Genomic DNA, 24,106 nt, shown 5'->3' with positions numbered 1-24,106 from the left:
TTTTCCTTTTATGTTTTCCTTTTACTTAGCTGGTTGATTAAAAAGACATCTTCCCTGGAGGTCACTCAGTGTTCCTTATTGCCGAGAATATGGTTTCTTTTTTACATTTATAAGAAGCAATTGTGAACCATTTAGCAATTATCATTCTCATATGAGCTGTTAAGAGATCATCTTAATAAACTCAGAGGTTCTCAACTTTGTGAGAAGCCCCATTCTATGTCCACCTGTAACACAAAACAAGTACCTTTATCTTATATAAGACTTAGCTATGTAGTTAACATTCATCTTAGTTTTGTCTAATTTATTTAACATGAAAATTGTTGATATTGGACAGATAAGGGCTCTTGTGATGAAAGGTATATGAGTTTGATAAAGACAATAGCTTCACTCTTTGTCAAGCGTTTGGATTTCAATCTGGTGACAAATGGGTGTTTGTTTCTGGGAAGGGGTGAAGAAGGGCTACACCTGAAATGTTGACTTCTGCACCTCCTGATGCTGCCTGGCTTGCTGTGTTTTTCCAGCCTTCTGTCTGTCTACTAATAATTAATTAGCACAGTCGTGCCAAAACCATGCAGTGGTATTAGTTTGAGGCAGGAGGCCTACTGAGGTGTGAACAAGTTGATGAGAAAACAGTATTTGCCTCCCAGGGTACATCAGACTCCAGTACTATAGCAGTCTCATTTACAGTTATCTTTTACGTTTAGACTATCAAAGTTAGAAACGCAATATAATAAAACCAAAGCATTGCCAAATTACTCCTCCTCTAAGTCAGAGTTGTTCCTACACAATGAAGCAAGATCTGAAAATGTTTAACAGTCACTCTGTGGTAAGGTGTTGCCATTTCAAGGAAACACACTGATCACCAAGTTAAGTAATATCCAACCCCAGAAAGTATCCTCCAACACAATCCATGCATGTTGAAATTCCTATGTTCCTGCAATAAATCATTATTACAACCTCCTCCCTCAACTGCTCAACAAATATCTTCTCCTCTGTCATCATCCCCTCAGTGAGTGAATTCTCAGTTTCTCTGTGCAGTCCATGTATGGACTGGCTGTTCCAGACCTGTCTCACCAATTTCAAACCCCACTCACCCACTTATCGACAGCAATAAATAATCCATAACTTTCTGCCCACCTAAAAGAAACAAGTCCTGGGAAACTCTACCCCTCAGTATCCTCTGCAGACCCAGGTTTGTGAGTCCACTATTTTACCTTCCTCTCTCACCTTTTAACTATCACCTTGATATCACCTTGATCTCATACTTTCCTGATCATTTCTACTCTTCTTTCCTCTTGCTTTCTATGCCCATGTTTCATTATTGTTATCTTTATAGTCCACCCTTTCTTCCTGTCCCTCTAATTTCTTCATTCCCTCTTTCACCATCTTCTCCTTAGCAACTTTTTTTTCCTTTCCTCCTCAATTCCATTCTTTACCCCTTCTCCAATTTACTCCCTCCCCTTCTTCCTGCATTCATGTCTGCCCAACTGCCTTCACCTTCTACATTCCCCTTGCACACAGACTATTGCCCATCTACACCTCTCCTCTTTCCTCTTCCAATCCATCACCCCTTTCTCCTCGATGCTTAAACTGTTCCCAGCATCATTCATAATCTTCCCAACTACATTCTGTTCTCATCTCCCCTTGGATCCAATTGCCTCACTTTCACTCATTGTGCTGTGCTTGACCTGACTGCCGGTGTGCTAACAGTAGATCAACTGGTCATTCAAAATCTCATACCCTTCATAAGGCGGTAACAATAAAACAAAAATATACTGTAGTGTGTGTTCTGGTATTAATGCAATGTTAGAATCATAGAATTCCCACAGTATGGAAACTGGCCATTCGTTGTTCCACCTCAACCCCCTGAAGCTGCACTAGCCCCCAACCCGAGCCTGCATTTCCCATGGCCAATCCACCTAAGCCGCACAACTTGGGGCTGTGGGAGGAAACCGAAGCACCCGGAGGGAACCCCCACCGATGTGGGGAGAATGTACAAACTCCACACAGATAGTTGCCCAAGGTTGGAATCAAACCCGGGTCCCTGGTGTTGTGAGGCAGCAATGCTAACCACCAAGACACATGCCACCTAGTAATGACATGGAAAAGAGGATTTCAGTCATAATACTGGAAATTGTATTAGATCAGGCTGAGAACAGACTATTTTATTGTAAAGAGTTAGTTAGCATAGGAAGTAGGAGGATTCTGTAACAGAATTTGAATGATCATTGCATTCATGTAATAATGGTTCTATTAGTTTTATCATGAAAGCATTGATTAGTAAACAGTAAATTACTGGTCTAGTTTAAATCTGCACTGAAGGTGGGCAGGAAGCCTGCAGTCCAAGGCATGGTGTTCTAGCTATACCCCTAGAGCAAATGTATCTGTACCATTCTAATCAGAATGAGTGTCCTGGCTGTATATATATGCTAATACAGTCACATACCAGAGTTGTCCTGTGATGAAGGTTACTGTTTCAAAGGACTAAAATAAGTCTTTTTTTAATTACCATAGATTGTTACATGAGTTTATTTGTGTGTCAAACATAACTTTTCATTCAATTCCACCTGAACTGTGCCTTGCCCATCAATACTGCACAATCCGTTAAATCTTTTATGTACTTGGTTCCAGGTTCCTGTGTTTTCTCTGACTTGGGGTAAGTGAGAAGACATTGGACATAGTCCTGCAGGACAAAGCTGATAGTAATTTGGAGCAGCTTGCCAGGAAGAGGTGGAAAGTTGTTGTTGGAAATGTGAAACGATGCACTGGCTCTGAAAATGACGCTTCACTGAGATAGGATCCAATTTGCAGTGGGGAAGTTGTCCACTTCACCTCTTGTACCCCCAACCAAATGTGTGTGCAGTTGCCAACTCAAACTGAGAACCTACTCATCTGTCAGAGGTATGATCCACGATTAATGATGAAAAACTTAAGGAATAGGAGCAAGAATAGGCTATTCAGCCCTTCAGGCCTGCTCTCCCATTCAATGAGATCATTTCTGAACTTCTCCTGCAACCTCATTTTGCTGCACTATCCCCATATCCCTTAATAAATTGTCTTTTAATATTTAGAATTCTTATTAATTTCTGTCATGAACATTCTCAATGACTGAGTTTCTCCAGACCTTGAGGTAGAGAATTCTGAAAATTCACCACCTGCTCAGTGAAGAAATTCCTTCTCATCTCACTCACAAATGGCCTGATCCTTGTCCTGAGATCGTGACCTTAGTTCTAGACCAATACTCACTCCCCACCTTGCTTTTCCTCTCCTCACTACCAATGTCCATCCTGCATCTGCAGTGCAAGAATTTTGTGTTCGAGCTAAGACAATCTTCTTTGTTAAAGACGTGTTTCTCTCCTCTGATGTGGTGCCTTTTTCCTATGACTTGTGTGTTGCTTTGTAGAACAGTTGCACCATCATCAGTGATGTACAGGCTAACCTTGGGAAATGCAGGGGGTTTGGGTGGCATGCTGTTCGGAGGGTTGGTGTTGGCTTGATGAGCTGAATGGCCTGCTTCCACACCGTAGGGATTCTATCATGGACAGAGGAGTCAGGTAGACAGACAGAAGTGATTTTGGGGATTGGCAGTCACTGAGCATGTGCAAGAAAGTTGTGTTGAGCCACATAATAAGGGGATACAACTGCCCCGAGTGATCCATTAAACAAGAGCGACGAGGGATGGATAACAAATGCCAGATTAATCACTGGTCCCGAAATAATTTCAAAATGCTGGACAGCACATTCATTTGCAGAATTCCTGAGGCTTGGAACCCCAGTTGAATGTGTCTTTGTACAGTAACATGGAAACTCTGTTACTAAAATGGTCATGCTAGCAAGCGTGCAGAAAAGCTGCAGATTAACACTCTCTCTTCTCTTCTGCACACAGGAACCAGTCCATATCTCACACCGCTGTCATACGCTTCGGACATGCAGAGACTCTCCTGCCGGTCCTGACTCTCATGGGTTACTTTAAGGACAAATACCCATTACTGGCGAATAATTTTGAAGCACAGAAAGGTCGCAAGTTCCGAAGCGGATGGATTTCTCCGTTTGCAGCAAACCTTGTTCTCGTGCTGTACAGGTGCAATGAAGCACGGGGCCTGGGAGAAAAGTACAAACTCCAGTTGTTTCTGAATGAGAAGCCACTGCCATTTGCTCACAGTGGAAACCTTGTGACCGACTATGAGGAAGTAAAGTACAGCTATGAGCACCTTACCGAATCACTGAAATTCAACAATGTATGTGAGTTTGCCACAAGAGAGGACTTAATTTCACTAGAACATGATGAATTATGAGCTAGCTGTGTCTGTTTGCTCTGATGGGCTCAGGTTGGCCACCAAGTCACTAAAATATGGATTTGTTTTGTTTTTAATGGGAAGATTTCCTCAGATACTTGACACACACTGTAGATGTTGCTGAATCTGCTTTGTCAGCACTCGGGACAAATCACTCTGTTTTGAGGCAGGAATTTATCCTGTGGGTTTTTGAATATCACTTCAGTAGTAGTCAACTGACAGTGTTTGTAAGCAGTATCCTGTATATTTCACGTTTCTTGACTCTATCAGAAAGTATGTTAATAATAGATGTTTGAAGGACTGAAACTGCTGCGAAACCTCCAATGTCAGAAAACTGAATTGTAAGTAACTTTGACAATGAACCAATGGTTCTGGTGAAATAAAAGCTAGAAGTACTCAGCCAGTTGGAAGGTATTTGTTCATAGAGCAACAGAGTTTCTGGTTGATCTGGGGATTAGAAGAGATGAACATCCAAAGTTAACTGCAAAATTTGGCTTTTTTTTGAGCTTGTACTGCTGAGATTGTTTATTACAGACTAATGTTTTAATTGGCCAAGTTTCATGAAATGATGCAGCCAAGTAAGTTTAAGTTTACAAATAACCTTTTTTTGTTTGTTGAAGTTTTTGTGTAATAACTTAACTTAATGTTATTGTGTTAATGTTATTACCTTGGTTCCCAGGGATTGCAGACGGTTAGATTGAGCTGACAGTTTGTGGGTGGCACAGTGGTTAGCACTGCTGCCTCACAGCGCCGGAGACCCGGGTTCAATTCCCGCCTCAGGCGACTGACTGTGTGGAGTTTGCATGTTCTCCCCGTGTCTGCGTGGGTTTCCTCCGGGTGCTCCGGTTTCCTCCCACAGTCCAAAGATGTGCAGGTTAGGTGAATTGGCCATGCTAAATTGCCTGTAGTGTTAGGTAAGGGGTAAATGTAGGGGTATGGGTGGGTTGTGCTTCGGCGGGTCGGTGTGGACTTGTTGGGCCGAAGGGCCTGTTTCCACACTGTAAAGTAATCTAATCTAATCTAATCTAATTAAGACCAACATAGTCATAGAGTCATAGAGATGTACAGCATGGAAACAGACTCTTCGGTCCAACCCATCCACGCCAACTAGATATCCTAACCTGCTAGCACCCAGCCCATATCCCTCCAAATCCTTCCTATTCATATACCCATCCAAATGCCTTTTAAATGTTGCAATTGTACTAACCTCCACTACTTCCTTTGGCAGCTCATTCCATACATGTACCACCCTCTACGTGAAAAGGCTGCCCCTTAGGTCTCTTTTATATCTTTCTCCTCTCACCCTAAGCCTATGCCCTACAGTTCTGGACTCCCCCACCCCAGGGAAAAGACTTTGTCTATTTATCCTATCCACGCCCCTCATGATTTTATAAATCTCTATAAGGTCACCCCTCAGCCTCCAACGCTCCAGGGAAAACAGCCCCAACCTGTTCAACATCTCCCTGTTGCTCAAATCCTCCAACCCTGGCAACATCCTTGTAAATCTTTTCTGAACCTTTCATGTTAAGCACAGGATACAATTTCTTCTGGATCATTATGACAAACCTTATTTGTCCCATTTTTCACAAGGATTTGGCTCCGAACTTTGCTAAAATTTGACTGTGATGATTTGTGTTTTGTTCACATCACTGTGAGAAAGAGGATGAGGGGTAAAATCCTTTCCTATTTATGCAGTCATAGTTATTGTATAACTGTACCTGATCACACCATACAAAATATATTTGTCCCTCATTAGGATCAGGAAATCAAACTGGAAGCACTAAGCCCAGTATTAATGGGGAAGAAGGTGAAGCAATATGTTTAGTGCCAGCTGAGTTATTGATAGCTGTAGTAGTAATGGACACGTATGACGGTAACCGAAGAAATGTCTCCTTACTGGGGTTTGTTTCACAAGATCACCTAAAAGGCAGCCTACTCCTGCCTTATATAATCATTTGATTTATTATTGCCACATTTATCCAGGTACAGTGAAAAGTTTTGTTTTGCAGTACAGACAGACCATAAGACATAGCAGCAGAAATTAGGCCATTCAGCTCATCAAGTCTGCCCCACCATTCAATCATGGCTGATACTTTTCTCAACCCCATTCTCCAGCTTTCTCCCCATAACCCTTGACCCATTTACAATCAAGAACCTATCTATTTCTGTCTTACATACTCAATGACCTGGCCTCCACAGCCTTCTGTAGCAGTGAATTCCATCGATTCACCAGAGGTTTCTCCTTATCTCTGTTGTAAACGGTATTCCCTTTACTCTAAGGCTGTGCCCTCAGGTCCTAGTCTCTCCTACCAAGGGAAACACCTTCCCAACATCCACTTTGCCCATGCTATTTAGTATTCTGTAAGTTTCAACTAGATCCCCTCCCTTCTAAACTCGATTGAGCGTAGACCCAGAGTCCTCAAATGCTCCTCATTTGTTAAACTGTTCATTCCTGAGACCATTCTCATGAATCTTCTCTGAACACGCTCCAGGGCCAGTACATCCTTCCTGAGGTATGGGGCCCAAAACTGTGCATAGTCGTACCATACAAAGTGCATAAGAGTAATAGAATAGAGTGAACAATATAATATTACTGCTGCAGAGAAAGTGCACAAAGAGTGAAGTCAGTATTAAATTTGCGAGGTCCATTCAGAAGTCTAATCACAGCAGGGAAGAAGCTGTTCTTGAATCTGTCGGTACATGTGTTTAAGCTTTTGTGTCTTCTGCCTGATGGATGATGTTGGAAGAGATTATAACCGGGCTGGGGGAGAATGGAATGTTTGTAATATCTAACAGGTATCTTGTGATAGTCACATTGAGTTTAAGAAAATGGATAAAGAACTCAATCCTGTCACATCTCTAAGCCATGTTAGCAACAGCATAGTCACAAACCTTGAGGCCAATATTTGTGCAATTTTCTCTCGATGCAGATCATTATTTGTAAGTCCAAGCAGACACATAATTGGAAACCAGGACATACAAAAAGCAATCAAAAAGATGCTGCAATGTCAAAGATGCTGAGAAGCTAAACCCTGGTCCCCAATCCTCACAAGATATAAAACTTCCAACCGCATTATACTGAAGACGATCCCCAGTGTCCGAACAAACATTTGTCTCTCAGTCAGCATCACTAAAATAGATTATCTGTTCACTATCTCATTGCTTTCCATGGTTCATTTCTGGGGGTGACCTAATGACATGAAAGGTCCTCTACAAAACCACATCTTCCAGAGGACCATTAAAGAACAAGGGGGACGCAATCTTAATATTCGAGTTTGACTATTCAGGTGTGAAATTTGAATCATTGGTTTCTTCCTGAGTTGTATGCTTCAATCAGTTTGTCTTTCTGTGAGTTTGGTTGTGCATAGTCCCATTTCCCAGCTTTTTCTTCTTCAGGAGGTTTCTCGATATACCGTCTAACTCCCTTTTAAAATTGTTCTGCATATCAGCTTCTACCTTGTATTCCAGGACAACATTTCAGATCTTGACACACTTTGAGTGAAATAATTCCCTTGCTGCAAATCATTGATTTTGAAGTCTATAATGTCTGGGTAATGGCCAATTCTCAAGAAAGAATAGATTTTCCTCGGTCAGAACCCCTCAATGCCTTGAACATTTCCAGGAAGTCACTTTTTAACATTCCATGCTCCAAACAGAACATTTCTAACATTTCCAACTTCTCATCATAACTAAAGTCCATCATTCTTGGAAACCCAAGTCTGATCCTGACTTTAGCTTCTAAACCCTTTCCTGTCACGCTCACTATCTGACATCAATTGTCCTGCTTTAATGTTGGCCTCTGATACTGTATCTCCTCAGGTAATCATAATCTAGTTGAACAATGGGGCAGGACTGAAGAGCTCAGTGGCCCACTCTTGTTTCTAATGATTAGAAATGCAGAGATTACTAATTAAGATTCTCCCAGTGATAAACCATGGAACCGAGTTCAATAAATCCCCAGAACAAAGTGACCTTAACGTTTGTCAGATTTTCATAAACTCTCAACTGTGTCACTAATACTGACCAGGGAATCCTAGCTTAGTCCGGTTTGTCTGTGGCTCTAGATCAAACGACGTGGTCAATTCTTACTGAAGCTATTCAGTTGTAAACATCTGAAATGACCCACAGAAGTAACTCACACTCCTTTATAAAAGTATTCTTGTCAGGGTCATCCATATCTTGAAGACAAATTGTAATCAACAGAATGTCTGCACTGGTGAGGCGAATCCCTCTTTATCCTCCTCAATTGAAGTGTTTCTGCTAAAACTTTGATTCTTGTAGAGGTTCACCATCCTTCCTGTTTTATCAGGAGCCTGTCAGCTGGTCATCATCTTCAAGCTTGTTTGCAATGGCGGTGCTACATTGCCTGCAAATTTGGCTCATTATTCTCATTGTTCCCTCTGGCTCGCATTGTGGACTTTCCATGGATACTCTAACTTTGAAATGCTGCTGTAAGAGGTTATCCTACTTTCTTCCTCTCACTATTCCAAAGCTTATTGAATATTTTATGCTGGGAGCTACAGAATCCTGCAAGACCATCTGTGACCACTTGAAGTTGCAACCGAATGATCGTTGGCTAAAGCAGTAAAGGATGGTATTTGAAGAATTGGCCCATTACAGAGTGCATTTAACAAGATAACCCAAATGTGAAGAGGATTACCGACAGGGGACCTTTGTTTCTTCCAGCCAATATCTCCAATTGATAACCTGTCAAGCTTTAATGTGAGGCTAAAATCTTGCTTTGACAGAGAACATATGGTTGTGGATCATTGCTGTCTATTTGCTTACAGGTCAGGGATCATTCCCTATCTTTGGTGCTCATTTCAAAGTCAGATGTCAAATAGACATTTAGTTCTGAAAGTCCTTTGGGTAGTACTAAGCCTTTAGGTTCTGCCTGACACTTTAAACTCCCCAAGACCTGTCCATGCTTCATGTTCTGCAATATAACCAGCAATAATGCTGTGTTTGTGCTGCTGTGGGTCACCTTTGTTCTAAGTCTTAAACATCATCTCTGAATGTGTTAGTTGTGCTGGTTTCTTCAACTGCTTTGATATTTTCTTTTTGAAATGATAAATAAATCAAGCTGGCGACATAACTAACAATTAAAAGACCGTATTCATGAGATAAATGTTAGCTCCTAGTTCCTCACACACATTCAAAAATGAATGCCACTTTTAGCCTCACTGTTAATTCTCACCAAATTAGCCACATTGGGAGAGGGATGAGAAATACACGTGTGGTCGATACATCAATTGGAGGAGGTTTAGCCCCAAGTCATGCAGCGTGAGAGCTCACCAACGTTGAATCAAACTCCCAGCAGTGGCCAAGAGCCTGCTGCCTTGTGGGTACTTTGCGAGAGATGAAGATTAAGGGAGTAAATAATAAATCTGGTGTGGGGTCATAAACGTGCCCATGTCAAATTGTCTCACAACATCTGCAACCAAGCCAGTGCCCAGCATTAAGCTGTGCTTTCCTTTGGTTCCAATGAGGGAAGGTGAAAAGCGGACCCTGATATTCATAAGCCAAAGTGTCCATTGATTTTTTTCCCAGGTTTGTGCTTAGAGAGGAACATTTATCTGTTTTTCTATCTCCACAGAGGCTGTCATCCCTGCTGAGTTTCTCCAACATTCGCTGCTTGTTTGAGGCAAACAAGGCACCTGTTAGTTTTAAAACAAAATGCTGCTGGAGTTCATTGGTTGACAGGCCATCTGGTGTAGTTCGGGTTTTGCTGAACACAAAGTTGACGAGAAACTATAGGAATCCTCACCAAAATAGACAGTGTCACATCAGGTTGAGCAGCTGTGGCTGAGAAAATAAAGGGAGAGTGCTGACAGATTGGAGGTGGGGTTTGGAGATGAGGAAATCCAGGGCAAAGCAAATCCCTGGAAGGTATGATCCTAGAAACAATATAAAAGGCCCTGACTGGACAGGACATCATTCTGCTCCATATGCACAAGAATCCAACTTAACTGTCAGAACTTTGCTGAAAAAGAGATATCATCAAACCAATTCAATACCTATTTATCTTTCCAACAGTCAGTATTAGACATATTGTATGGGGAGAGAACCACTCTCATTTGTACTTGTAAGACAGCCTGGATCCAAACTTCATATTTGGATATTCATCAGAAGCTCTTACATATTTGTATGTGATCTGTGAAGTAATTGTAGTGATTGGAACAAGGTCAGCCAGGTAGATTTCATAGAATACGAGTTCCCTGACTGAAGCTGCTAACTTGATCCAGTCAGGGAACCCTGGCTGATGGACAGATATAAACAGGAGTATTGGGGTTCGGCTCACTCTGGGAGTCAGTTCTGAGCTAGCTGGGTCAGTGTCATGTATTATGCACATGTAAATAAAGGGGAACTTGGTGACAGGATACCGGCCTATGTGGAGTTATTTTGGTGCCGTCGAGGGAAAAACATGCCCCTGAAGAGATTCACTTGCAACAGTTGTCTTTGAGTTGGGGTATGCTTTTCTGGCATTATGCCGTTATTTGGGAAGCTTGACTTATTTGATCCTGCCATCAAAGACTGGGCTCAGTACGTGGAAAGTATGTGTTTGTTTATCTGAGCAAATGATATTGGGGCAAATGGGAAACAGTAAGTAATTCTCCTGAAAGCTAGTGGACCCACAGCTTTTTTTGGTATTAGGAACCTAACCTTTCCCAGGTGCATCAGATACTAAAATGTTTCAGGAGCCGATGGATTTAGCTACAGATTATTACAATCCATAACCTTCTATAATTCTGAGATGCTATTGATTTTACTCAACAATTCAAGAATCAGAGGAATCCATATCGGGATTTTTGACAAGTTTAAGATGAATGGCAGGAGCATGTGATTTTGGTTTAACCTTAAGTGAGATGCTGACAGACCATTTGGTATGTGGATTAATGATAGAACCATGCAGAAGTGCCTACTAGCTGAAGCCCAATTGGACTTCAAACAGGCATTCACATTGGCTTTGTCATTAGAAAATGCAGCAATTGGAGCTTATGAATTACAGGGATCGTAATGGAAGTGGACACCCTTGCTAGACCAACTAAGTTTGTTGAACACCGCTTGAGTGAAGATAATTGCATAGCCTCACTCAGCACATATCCTGAACTGAGGGACCCTACGTCAGCTCACAGCAAGCTCCAAATCAAAGCTCAGCCTCAGCCAAACAGTTAGAATTTTCTCAAGAATCCAGACCAATAGGCCATTGTAGTTGCTGCCCATATGCAGACTTGAGACAGCAAAAGGGTTCCACCAAGCTGAAATTGAGTAAGAGAATTCAAACGTTGGTATACCGGACAGTGCATGCGCTGGAAAGCTCACCTACAGCTGATTTGAAACCATTAAATTGCTTAACAACTTCCAAATCAGAACCAATCAAAATAAACAACTGTTTAAATGGTCACCCAGTTCTAATGGAGGTTGAAATCAGTGCGGTTGTATCAGTGATTGTGGGACCAGTTTTTCCCAAAATTCACTCTGAACTCCAACCCTTTAGTTTGCTAAGCCCTCAGCCAGACTGAGAACCCATACTGGGGAACCTTTACAGATTAAAGGTACAACTTCAGTTCCAGTCTCTCATAAGAAGCAGCTGGTTCAGTTCCCAACTGATTATATTAAAAGGCTCGGGCCCAAGCTTGAAGCACGAAATTGGTCGAGAAAGATTCACCTTGATTGGCCCAATGTTGTTCAATTAGACTATGGCTGCCTGAGTGAAGTCCAAATTAAATAGCTACAAGCTTTTCAGGGAGTTCTAGGGACTACCAAAGGGGCCAAGGCCACCTTCCATGTTAACCAAGAAACAATTCCACAGTTCTGCAAGCGCCCCCCATCTCCAGTTCCATTTGCTTTGCGTGCAAAACTAGAGGCAGAAATCAGAAGGCTGGAAAGCGAATAAATCATCAAACCAGTGCAGATTGCTGAATGGGCTCACCAGTCATAAAGCCCAATGGATCAGTTTGCTTTTGTGGGGATTTTAATCAAACGGCAAACCAGTTTTTGTAGCTGGATAAATATTAATGCCTCACATGGAGGATTTATTGCCAGGGGAGGGATCAGTCTTTCACAAAGCTGGGAAAAAGCCAAGCATACGTGCAATTATGATGAGATAACGATTCACATAAGTATGCTACAATTAATACCCATAGGGGTTTGTAGCAATATACAAGACTGCCTTCTGGGGTATCATCAGCCTGTGCCATTCTCCAGTGGACAATGAAGAACGTTTTACAAGGTCTATCCCAGGTCGTTGAACGATGTGCTCACAACTGGGAAGACCAATAAAGAGCACTTAGAAAACTTGGGCAAAGTGCTTAAATGTTTTTCCAAGGCAGGGGTACATCCTCGGACAGATAACTGTGTATGACCTACTTGTGCTGCAGGTATAGCTTTTAATCAGGTGAAGAAGCAGCTATTGTCTAAGGTGTTGGCCCACTACGATTCCAAGCGAGATGTGACACATGTAGATACATTGAACTGCCTCCCCACTGGCAGATACACCAGCGGTGGTACCACCACTGGAAGAGTCCATTCTGGTTTTAAACTTTCTGGACGTGCTTCCGGTCACTACTGACTATCAAACTGTGGACACATGAAGATCTGTTCCTGGCAAAACTAAAACAACAGGTGGTGATGGGGGAAACAGAAGGGCCATCAAAACCAGAACTGAAACCTGTCCAGACCCAGAGAGACCAGATCACTGTAGATGACGCCATATTACTGTGGGGAGCAAGAGTGATCGCAAAGGCCACCACCAGATACTAGCTGTTGGTATAGCCAGTGAACTCCACCAGGGTCATCCAGGGGTTTCCAATGGTGAGACATTATATCTGGCAGCCAGGATTGGATAGAGACATGGCTGCATTGGTGAGGCAGTGCCCAGAGTACCAGCAATGACAAATATTACTGCCAGCAGCACCTCACATTTGTGGGAATGGCCAGGTAAACCCTGGACTCGATTACACTTCAACTATGCGGGTCTTTTCATGGGCTCAAAATGGTTGGATGTGCATCGATTTCATTTATCAAACATGAGGATGATGATTGAAAAGTTGTGAGCATCCTTTGCAGTACGCAGACTCGCAGATTGATCACAGATATCGAGCCATCATTTACCAGCAGGCAATTTGACTATTGCACATCTCGGACATACCTGTAATCTGGGCAAGGGTCAGTACATAATGGATGGAGCTTCAGTCGGAATCTGAGAGGGGTAAGGCGGAGATGGAGACAGTCATAAAGGTTAAAAGACGTGGCTGTGGAAGTGAGTTTAACAAACATTTTATTCAACACTAGGGGTGGGATATTGAAAGCAACAAATGTGAATGAGCCAAAAGATTAAAACAAAAGTCCTGACAGAGGACAGGTGAGCATACTTGGACGGGACGTGTCAGTGGAGTTCTGAAGAAGAGTCAAACCAGATTCAAAACATTAACTCTGTCTCCGTCTCTCTCTCCATAGATGCTGACAGACCTGCTGAGTTTCTCTAGCATATTTCTGTGTTCTGAAGGTAAATAAGCACCAGTAACAGTTAAGAACATGCTGCTGAGAGGGCATTAGTTGACAGGCCAGGTGGTGTAGCTTAGAATTGAAATGGCCATTAGTTCATTTCAGGTTGATTGTTGCCATTTGCCTAGGGCTGTTACTGCAGCCGTGCCCATTCAGAATGCTTGACTAACCGTTAAACCTTCAAAATAACTGATCTCAGTGAGGAAAGGGGAGGCTGAGTTCACATTTTGATTGAAGAGTTTTAAGACCATATTTAAATGATTAGTCATCTTTGAGATGGTTATAGAATAGAAGTTTGTTTTTCAACATATTGAGCACTTAAAATGATTTAAAATCTTTGAATGGGTTTCATGGATGAGACGTTTTTGAGTAGGGGTGAGAGTTCTGTAGTTCATTAGAAATTTAACCTTTTTTGCATCTCCACATGGTTCCTGAGGTCTGCCCAGAAAAAATATTGGGTGAATGGCCTGAGAGGTGACCTGGGACATGAGGGGGCATGATGAATGAGTGGGGAAATGAGAGCTGGACAGCTGTCGACACAATTGGGGTGACTTCCTGAAAAACCAAGGTGGACCTTCCAGCTGCTTAGGTCAGTATTGAAACCCTGTCTTGTATGTTACCAGCTTTTTTTTTAACATTTGGTCATAGGATATGAGTATCACTAGCTATACATTATAGATCATAGATCATAGATCATAGAACAATACAGCACAGAACAGGCCCTTCGGCCCACGGTGTTGTGCCGAACATTTGTCCTAGCCTATCCATGTACCTATCCAATTGCCGCTTAAAGGTCACCAATGATTCCGACTCTGCCACTCCCACAGGCTGTGCATTCCATGCCCCCACCACTCTCTGGGTAAAGAACCTACCCCTGACATCTCCCCTATACCTTCCACCCTTCACCTTAAATTTATGTCCCCTTGTAACACACTGTTGTACCCGGGGAAAAAGTCTCTGACTGTCTACTCTATCTATTCCCCTGATCATCTTATAAACCTCTATCAAGTCACCCCTCATCCTTCACTGTTCCAATGAGAAAAGGCCTAGCACTCTCAACCTATCCTCGTACGACCTATTCTCCATTCCAGGCAACATCCTGGTAAATCTCCTCTGCACCCTCTCCAAAACTTCCACATCTTTCCTAAAGTGAGGCGACCAGAACTGCACAAATGTGGCCTTACCAAGGTTCTATACAGCTGCAACATCATCTCACAACTCTTGAATTCAATCCCTCTGCTAATGAACGCTAATACACCATAGGCCTTCTTATAAGCTCTATCCACCTGAGTAGCAACTTTCAAAGATCTATGAACATAGACCCCAAGATCCCTCTGCTCCTCCACCTTACTAAGAACCCTACCGTTAACCCTGTATTCCACATTTTTATTTGTCCTTCCAAAATGGACAACCTCACACTTGACAGGGTTGAACTCCATCTGCCACTCCTCAGCCCAGCTCTGCATCATATCTAAGTCCCTTTGCAGCCAACAACAGCCCTCGTCACTATCCACAACTCCACCAATCTTCGTATCATCTGCATATTTACTGACCCACCCTTCGACTCCCTCTTCCAAGTCATTAATAAAAATTACAAACAGCAGAGGACCCAGAACTGATCCCTGCAGAACTTCACTTGTAACTGGGCTCCAGGCTGAATATTTACCATCTACCACCACTCTCTGACTTCGACCGGTTAGCCAGTTCTCTATCCAATTGGCCAAACCTCCCACTATCCCATGCCTCCTGACTTTCCGCATAAGCCGACCATGGGGAACCTTATCAAATGTCTTACTAAAATCCATGTACACTACATCCACTGCTCTACCCTCATCCACATGCTTTGTCACCTCCTCAAAGAATTCAGTAAGACTTGTAAGGCAAGACCTACCCCTGACAAATCCGTGTTGGCTGTCCCTAATCAAGCAGTGTCTTTCCAGAGACTCATAAATCCTATCCCGCAGTACCCTTTCAATTACTTTGCCTACCACCAAAGTCAGACTAACTGACCTGTAATTCCTGGGGTTATCCCTATTCCCTTTTTTGAACAAGGGCACAACATTCGCCACTCTCCAGTTCCCTGGCACCACCCCCATTGACAGTGAAGACGAAAAGATCATTGCCAACGGTTCTGCAATTTCCTCTCTTGCTTCCCACATAATCCTAGGATATATCCCGTCAGGCCCAGGGGACTTGTCTATCCTCAAGTTTTTCAAAATGCCCAACACATCTTCCTTCCTAACAAGTATCTCTCTAGCTTACCAGTCCGTTTCATACTCTCATCTTCAACAATGCGGTCCCTCTCATTTGTAAATACTGAAGAAAAGTGCTCATTCAAGACCTCTCCTATCTCTTCCGACTCAATACACAGTCTCCCACTACTGTCCTTGATCGGACCTGCCCTCGTTCTCGTCATTCTCATGTTTCTCACATACGCATAAAAGGCCTTGGGGTTATCCTTGATCCTACCCGCCAAAGATTTTTCATGCCCTCTCTTAGCTTTTCTAATCCCTCTCTTCAGCTCCCTCCTGGCTATCCTGTAGCCCTCCAATGCTCTGTCTGAACCTTGTTTCCTCAGCCTTATATAAGCCTCCTTCTTCCTCTTTACAAGACATTCAACCTCCCTCGTCAACCAAGGTTCCCTCACACGACCATCTGTTTTCTGCCTGACAGGTACATACATATCAAGGACACGTCGTATCTGTTCCTTGAAAAAGTTCCACATTTCAACGACATCTTTCCCTGACAGCCTATGCTCCTCAGATCCTGTCTTGCAGCGTCATATTTACCCTTCCCCCAATTGTAAAACCTGTCCTGTTGCACACACCTATCTCTCTCCATAACCAAGATGAAAGTCACAGAATTGTGGTCACCATCACCAAAATGCTCACCCACTAACAAGCCCATCACTTGTCCCGGTTAGTTACCAAGTGCTAAATTCAATATGGCCTCCCCTCTGGTCGGACAATCTACATACTGAGTTAGAAAAGCTTCCTAGACACACTGCACAAACACCGCCCCGTCCAGTCTACTTGATCTAAAGAGCTTCCAATCAATATTTGGGAAGTTGAAATCGCCCTTGACTTCTACCCTGTGGCTTATGCACCTTTCCAAAATCTGTTTCCCAATCTGTTTCTCCACATCTCTGCTGCTATTGGGGGGCCTATAGTAAACACCCAACAAGGTGACTGCTCCTTTCCTATTTCTGACTTCAGCCCATACTACCTCCAAAGGCAGATCCCCCTCGAACTGCCTTTCTGCAGCCGTTATACCATTTCTAATTAGCAATGCCACCCCCCCTCCTTTTTTACCATCCCCCTAATCTTACTGAAACATCTGTAACCAAGAACCTCCAACAACCATTCCTGTCCCTCTTCTATCCACGTTTCCGTGGTGGCCACAACATTGTAGTCCCAAGTACCGATCCACGTCTTAAGTTCACCCACCTTATTTCTGATACTCCTTGTGTTGAAGTATACACACTTGAGCCCATCTCTGTGTCCGCAAGTATTCCCTGTCAGTGCTACCTTTTCCACAGCCTCCCTACATTCTTGGACATCCTGAAAAACAGCTAACCTACTTGCTGGACTACAAGTCCAGATCCCATCCCCCTGCCAAATTAGTTTAAACCCCCCCCCCCCCCCCCCCCCCCCGAAGAGTGCTAGCAAACCTACCTCCCAGGATATTGGTGCCCTTCTGGTTCAGGTGCAACCCATCCTGCTTGTACAGGTCCCACCTTCCCCAGAATGCAGTCCAATTGTCCAAATTTCAGAATGTTACAAGGGGACATAAATTTAAGGTGAAGGGTGGAAGGTATAGGGGGGATGTCAGGGGTAGGTTCTTTACCCAGAGAGTGGTGGGGGCATGGAATGTGCTGCCTGTGGGAGTGGCAGAGTCAGAATCATTGGTGACCTTTAAGCGGCAATTGGATAGGTACATGGATAGTTGCTTAAGCTAGGACAAATGTTCGGCACATCATCGTGGGCCGAAGGGTCTGTTCTGTGCTGTATTGTTCTATGTTCTATGTACCTGAAGCCCTCTCTCCTACACCATCCTTGCAGCCACGTGTCCAACTGCAGTCTCTCCCTATTCCTTGCTTCACTGTCACGTGGCACCGGCAACAACCCAGAGATGATTACTCTGTCTGTCCTAGCTTTTAGCTTCCAGCCTAACTCCCTGAGCTCCTGAATGACCTCCCCACCCCTCTTCCTACCTATGTCATTGGTGCCAATGTGTACCACGACTTCTAGCTACACACCCTCCCCTTAAGGATTCTGAAGACACAGTCCGAGACGTCTCGGACCCTGGCACCCGGGAGGCAACAAACCATCCGAGAGTCTCGCCCATGTCCACAGAACCGCCTGTCTGTCCCTCTAACTATAGAATCTCCTATAACTAGCGCTCTCCTCCTCTCCCCCTTTCCCTTCTGAGCCTCAGAGCTGGACCTCATGCTAGAGAACCCGGTCACTGCAGCTTACCCCTGCTAGGCCGTCCCCCCCAACAGTATCCAAAGCGGTATAGTTATTGTTGAGGGGATCGACCACAGGGGATCCCTGCACTGCCTGCTTCCTCCCCTTCCCATCTCTAACTGTTACCCAGATACCTCTGTTCTCTGGCATAACTATGTCCCTGTAGCTTCTATCTATCACCCTTTCAGCCTCTCGAATAATCCTCAGTTCATCCAACTCCAGCTCCAGTTCCCTAACGCGGTCTGTGAGGAGCTGGGGCTGGCTGCACTTCCTGCAGGTGAAGTCAGCAGGAGCATCGGTGGTCACACCTACCTCAAACATCCTGCAGGAGGAACATTCCACTGCCTGCGCTGCCATAACCCTACTCTTAGTCTCCAAAACAAGAACATTAAGTAGCTTACCTGTTCAGCCGACTGAGTCCTTTTTATTTTAGGTTAGAGGATGAGGGAGTAATTGCTCACCATAATTGCTCATCACTGGTTGCCCTTGAGAAGGTGGTGGTGAACCAACTTCTTGAGTCACCAAAGACCATTTGGTGTAGATAGAGATGCCTTTAGAGAGAGAGTTCCACGAGTTTGACCCAGCAACAGTTTGATATATTTCCAAATTAGGATGGTCAGTGGCTTGGAGTGGAATGTGCAAGCTATGGTGTTCCCATCTGCAGCCCTTGGCCTTCTGGATGGTAATGTTCATGGCTTTGGAAGGTGCAGTCTGTAGGACTGCAAATAATTTATGTAAATGACAAAAAGTAGAGGACCCAGCACCGATCCTTGTGGCACTCTTCTTGTAGATGGTGCAGACAGCTATGACTGAGCATTAGTGGTGGAGAGACTGAATGTTTGTGGATGTGGTGTGAATCAAGCGGTCTGCTTTGTCTGAATGGTATCAAGCTTTTTAAATGTTTTTAGAGCTGCACCCATCCAGACAAGTGGGGAGTACTCCATCATACCCCTGACTTGTGCCTTGTAGATGCTGGACAGGCTTTGGGAAATTACTGCAATATTCCTGACCTTTGACCTGCTGTGGTAGCCTCATTTTTTTTTTAAATGGCAAGTCCAGTTGAGTTTCTCGTCAATGGTAACCACCAGGATGTTGATAGTGGGAAATTCAGTAATAGTGATTGAATGCCAAGAGGTATTGATTAGATTCTTTTTTCTGGAAATGGCCATTACCTGGCAGTTCCACGGCAGGAATTATAGTTGTCACTTAGAGTCATAGAGATGTACAGCATGGAAACACACCCTTCGGTCCAACCTGTCCATGCCAACCAGATATCCCAACCCAATCTAGTCCCATCTGCCAGCACCCGGCCCATATCCCTCCAAACCCTTCCTGTTCATATACCCATCCAAATGCCTCTTAAATGTTGCAATTGTACCAGCCTCCACCACTTCCGCGGGCAGCTCATTCCATACACATACCACCCTCTGTGTAAAAAAGTTGCCCCTTAGGTCTCTTTTATATCTTTCCCCTCTCAACCTAAACCTATGCCCTCTAGTTCTGGATTACCCCACCCCAGGGAAAGGATTTCACCTATTTACCCTATCCATGCCCCTCATAATTTTGTAAACCTCTATAAGGTCACCCCTCAGCCTCCAACGCTCCAGGGAAAACAGCCCCAGCCTGTTCAGCTTCTCGCTATAGCTCAAATCCTCCAACCCTGGCAACATCCTTGTAAATCTTTTCTGAACCCTTTCAAGTTTCACAACATCTTTCCGATAGGAAGGAGACCAGAATTGCACGCAATATTCTAACAATGGCCTAACCAATGTCCTGTACAGCCGCAACATGACCTCCCAACTCCTGTACTCAATACTCTGACCAATAAAGGAAAGCATCCCATACGCCACCTTCACTATCCTATCTACCTGTGACTCCACTTTTAAGGAGCTATGAACATGCACTCCAAGGTCTGTTTGTTCAGCAACACTTCCTAGGACCTTACCATTCAGTGTATAAGTCCTGCTAAGATTTGCTTTCCAAAAATGTAGCACCTCGCATTTATCTGAATTAAACTCCATCTGCCACTTCTCAACCCATTGGCCCATCTGGTCCAGATCCTGTTGTAATCTGAGGTAACCCTCTTCACTGTCCACTACACCTCCAATTTTGGTGTCATCTGCAAACTTACTAACTGTACCTCTTATGCTTGCATCCAAATCATTTATGTAAATGACAAAAAGTAGAGGACCTAGCACCGATCCTTATGGCACTCCAGTGGTCACAGGCCTCCAGTCTGAAAAACAACCCTCCACCACCACCCTCTGTCTTCTACCTTTGAGCCAGTTCTCTATCCAAATGGCTAGTTCTCCCTGTATTCCATGAGATCTAACCTTGCTAATCAGTCGTTCATGGGGAACCTCGTCTAATGCCTTACTGAAGTCCATATAGATTACATCTACTACTCTGCCCTCATCAATCCTCTTTGTTACTTCAAAAAACTCAATCGAGTTTGTGAGACATGATTTCCCATGCACAAAGCCATGTTGACTATCCCTAATCAGTCCTTGCCTTTCCAAATACATGTACATCCTGTCCCTCAGGATTCCCTCCAACAACTTTCTCACCACCGAGGTCAAGCTCACCGGGCTATAGTTCCCTGGCTTGTCCTTACCGCCCTTCTTAAACAGTGGCACCACGTTTGCCAACTTCCAGTCTTCCTGTCAGCCCAAGCCTGGATTTGTCCATATCTTGTTGCATCTGGACATGGACTGCTTCAGTATCTGAGGAGTCGCAAATGCTGCTGAACTTTGTGCAGTCGTGAGCAAACATACCCACTTCTGACCTTATGATGGAGGGAAAGTCATTGATGAAGCAACTGAAGGTGGTTGGGCCAAGGACACTGGATGACTCAGTGGCTAGCACTGCTGCCTCACAGCATTAGGGACCCAGGTTCAATTCCAACCTCAGGTGACTGTCTGTGTGGAGTTTACACATTCTCCTTGTGTCAGCATGGGCTTCCTCTGGGTGCTCCGATTTCCCCTCACAGTCCAAAAGATGTGCAGGTTAGGTGGATTGGCCATGCTAAATAGCCCATAGTGTCCAGGGATGTGCAGGCTCGGTGGGTTAGCCTTGGGAAATGCAGGATTACAGGGATAGGGTAGTGGTATGGGTCTGGGTGGGATGCTGTTTGGAGGGTCGATGTGAACGCAATGGGCCTAATGTCCTGCTTCCACACAGTAGGAATTCTATGATTGTTTCCAATATGCATTAATGACTTTGAGGAAGAAGCAAGTGTACTGTGGCCAAATTTGGAGAGGACATAGATTTAAGGGAAGGAGGAGAAGGTTTAGAGAGTCTACGAGCAAACCTTTTCTCGCCCAGAGAGTGGTGCGAATCTGGAATTCACTACCTGTAAGGCTGAGAGAAGCAGAAACCCTCTTAACATTTAGAAGTGTTCAGATGTGCACTTTCAATGCCAAAGCATATAAGGCTCCTGACCAAGTGTGGGAAAGTGGGATTTGAATAATTAGGTGGTTGTTGCAGACCTGTCAATCTCCATAACCCTATGACAAATTCATTTTTAAAACAAAGGCTTAGTTAATCAAATCAGTTGAGTGCAGTAGATTAGAAATCACCTGTCACTCAGTGTGCTTGGGTGCAAAATTAATACTAACACAAGTATTTTTATTTTTACTTCAAAAAAATTTTAATTATGTTGTATTGTGTTCGATGTGTTAATTTGAGTGTATACATTTCACAGTTAATCTGCTAATTTTTGGACCGCACCTTCATATCTGATGTAAAATGAATAGAACTCATTCTTAAATAGGAACACATTGTAACATAATCATTTTCTACCTGCCTCAGACCTTGACCCCTCTAGTGTTATATCTCTTGCTAGAGCAGTTTATAGAACTTGCGGTTTGGAATGGATAACAGTACTTCCCATGTTGGCAAGTATTTTACTTTTAATTCAGATAGTTTAAGACACAATATGAGAAAATATCTCTTAAGCAAAAAAAGTTGAGAGGTGACTTAATAGAGGTCTGTAGAATTATGAATAGTTATGAATATAGAGAGCAAGAGAAAAATAACAGGCCAGCCAGTTACTAAGAAGAAAATAGCATATCAAGAAGAAATGTCTTTGCACAAGGACTAATATGGAACTTGCTCTTACAGGGAGTGGTTGAAGTGAATAGAATAGAATAGAACATATTTTATTGTAGAATATTACAGATTAAGGGGAAACTGGACAAAGATCTAAGGAAGAAGGGAATAGACACTTATGATGTTTGCTTTAGATGGGAGAAAGCTTAGATAGATATTAAAAACCAGCATGGAACTGTTGGGTAGAATGGTCTGTTTCAGTGTATTTGTCAGACATAATCCTAGATGGATACTAATGATAATTAGTGTGTTCCTCATTTTTAAAATGATATTTGTTCCTGCACACTAATAATTTTCTCTCTCTCTCTCTCTCTCTTACAGGTGTGTGATGACCACAGTTACTTCCATTTCATTTTATTTCTCTTTCTCCTTCTTTTGTTTCTAATTTATTATTAAAATTGCCATGAATTAGACTTTTTCCATCTTTGTTTTATGCTTATGCAATTGATTCAGAATTTGTAGTTCTGTACATATAATTATCCAGCACCTTAAGTCTTTGAAGGAAATTTGTAATTAAACACAGTAACGTGCTGTGTAAATAAATTTCTCCACGTCCCCCCACTATACCTTTTGACATGACAGGACGGAGGTGAAATCAGATTACAACCTGATTTCTCTCGGAGTAGAACAGTGAAGTTCTTGCTTTGGGTATTAATTGTGACCTTTAGAAGTAATGACATTAGCACTTCTCAGTCATTCCCTTTCACACAAGTGCCCCTAAGCCAGGAATTGGGTTGAGGGGACAGATGTAAAAGAAAGGCAGTTCAGAAGGAGAGAAAGATTAAAAGGAGAAAGAGAAAACTGCAACTTTGTTTCAGTCAACTCCTAAACTAACAAGTCCAACTTGGAAGGAAGTACAATGGACAACGAGTGACAAAAAGTGCAACATGGTTCATTCTTTGACATGGCCTGTATCTGAAGAAATGGGAATAAAAGAGCTTTGGAAGAATGAGTGAATTCTCGCAAGTCACAGTTTGATTATAATGACTATTAACTGTTGACAGATTAATCCTTTGCAAATTGTGAAGATGAATTACATCCACTGTGAATTTCTCTGTACATTGATAATCATTCTGATTAAATGGTACTGACTAATCTATATTGGGCTGTAAATGCGATCATGTATTTAAGAAAGGAGGTAAGGACAAGCTAGAGAACTATAGACCGGTGAGCCTGACGTCGGTGGTGTGCAAGTTGTTGAGGGAATCCTCAGGGACAGGATGTTCATGTATTTGGAAAGGCAAGGACTGATTAGGGATAGTCAACATGGCTTTGTGTGTGGGAAATCATGTCTCACAAACTTGATTGAATTTTTTGAAGAAGTAACAAAGAGGATTGATGAGGGCAGAGCAGTAAATGTGATCTACATGGACTTCAGTAAGGCATTCGACAAGGTTCCCCATGGGAGACTGATTAGCAAGGTTAGATCTCAAGGACTACAGGGAGAACTAACTATTTGGATACCGAACTGGCTCAAAGGTAGAAGACAGAGGGTGGCGGTGGAGGGTTGTTTTTCAGACTGGAGGCCTGTGACCAGTGGAGTGCCACAAGGATCGGTGCTGGGTCCACTACTTTTCATCCCTTATATAAATGATTTGGATGTGAACATAATAGGAATAGTTAGTAAGTTTGCAGGTGACACCAAAATTGAGGGTGCAGTGGACAGTGGGATCGTGATCAGATGGGCGATTGGCTGAGAAGTGGCAGATGGAGTTTAATTCAGAT

The 24,106-nt window shown here is 43.3% G+C and overlaps 1 protein-coding gene across 3 annotated transcripts in view; it reads left to right on the top strand.

Moving 5' to 3' along the window:
* Window positions 1-23,480, top strand: part of minpp1b (multiple inositol-polyphosphate phosphatase 1b) — a 108,770-nt gene extending 85,290 nt beyond the window's left edge. The window contains exons 4-5 of one of the 3 annotated variants that reach the window (XM_072557839.1): window positions 3,887-4,238; window positions 22,703-23,480. In XM_072557839.1, the coding sequence (XP_072413940.1) occupies window positions 3,887-4,238; window positions 22,703-22,777 (427 nt within the window). In that variant the 3' untranslated portion in view covers window positions 22,778-23,480. Of the gene's footprint in view, window positions 1-3,886; window positions 4,794-22,702 lie in introns of those variants that run through there. The other 2 variants (XM_072557841.1, XM_072557840.1) reach the window with 2 other exon arrangements.
* Window positions 23,481-24,106: the final 626 nt, after the last annotated feature.

The sequence above is a fragment of the Chiloscyllium punctatum genome, chromosome 38 (assembly GCF_047496795.1).
Source record: "Chiloscyllium punctatum isolate Juve2018m chromosome 38, sChiPun1.3, whole genome shotgun sequence".
Classification (NCBI taxonomy): Eukaryota; Metazoa; Chordata; class Chondrichthyes; order Orectolobiformes; family Hemiscylliidae; genus Chiloscyllium; species Chiloscyllium punctatum.
This window is presented reverse-complemented; position numbering and strand designations above follow the sequence as displayed.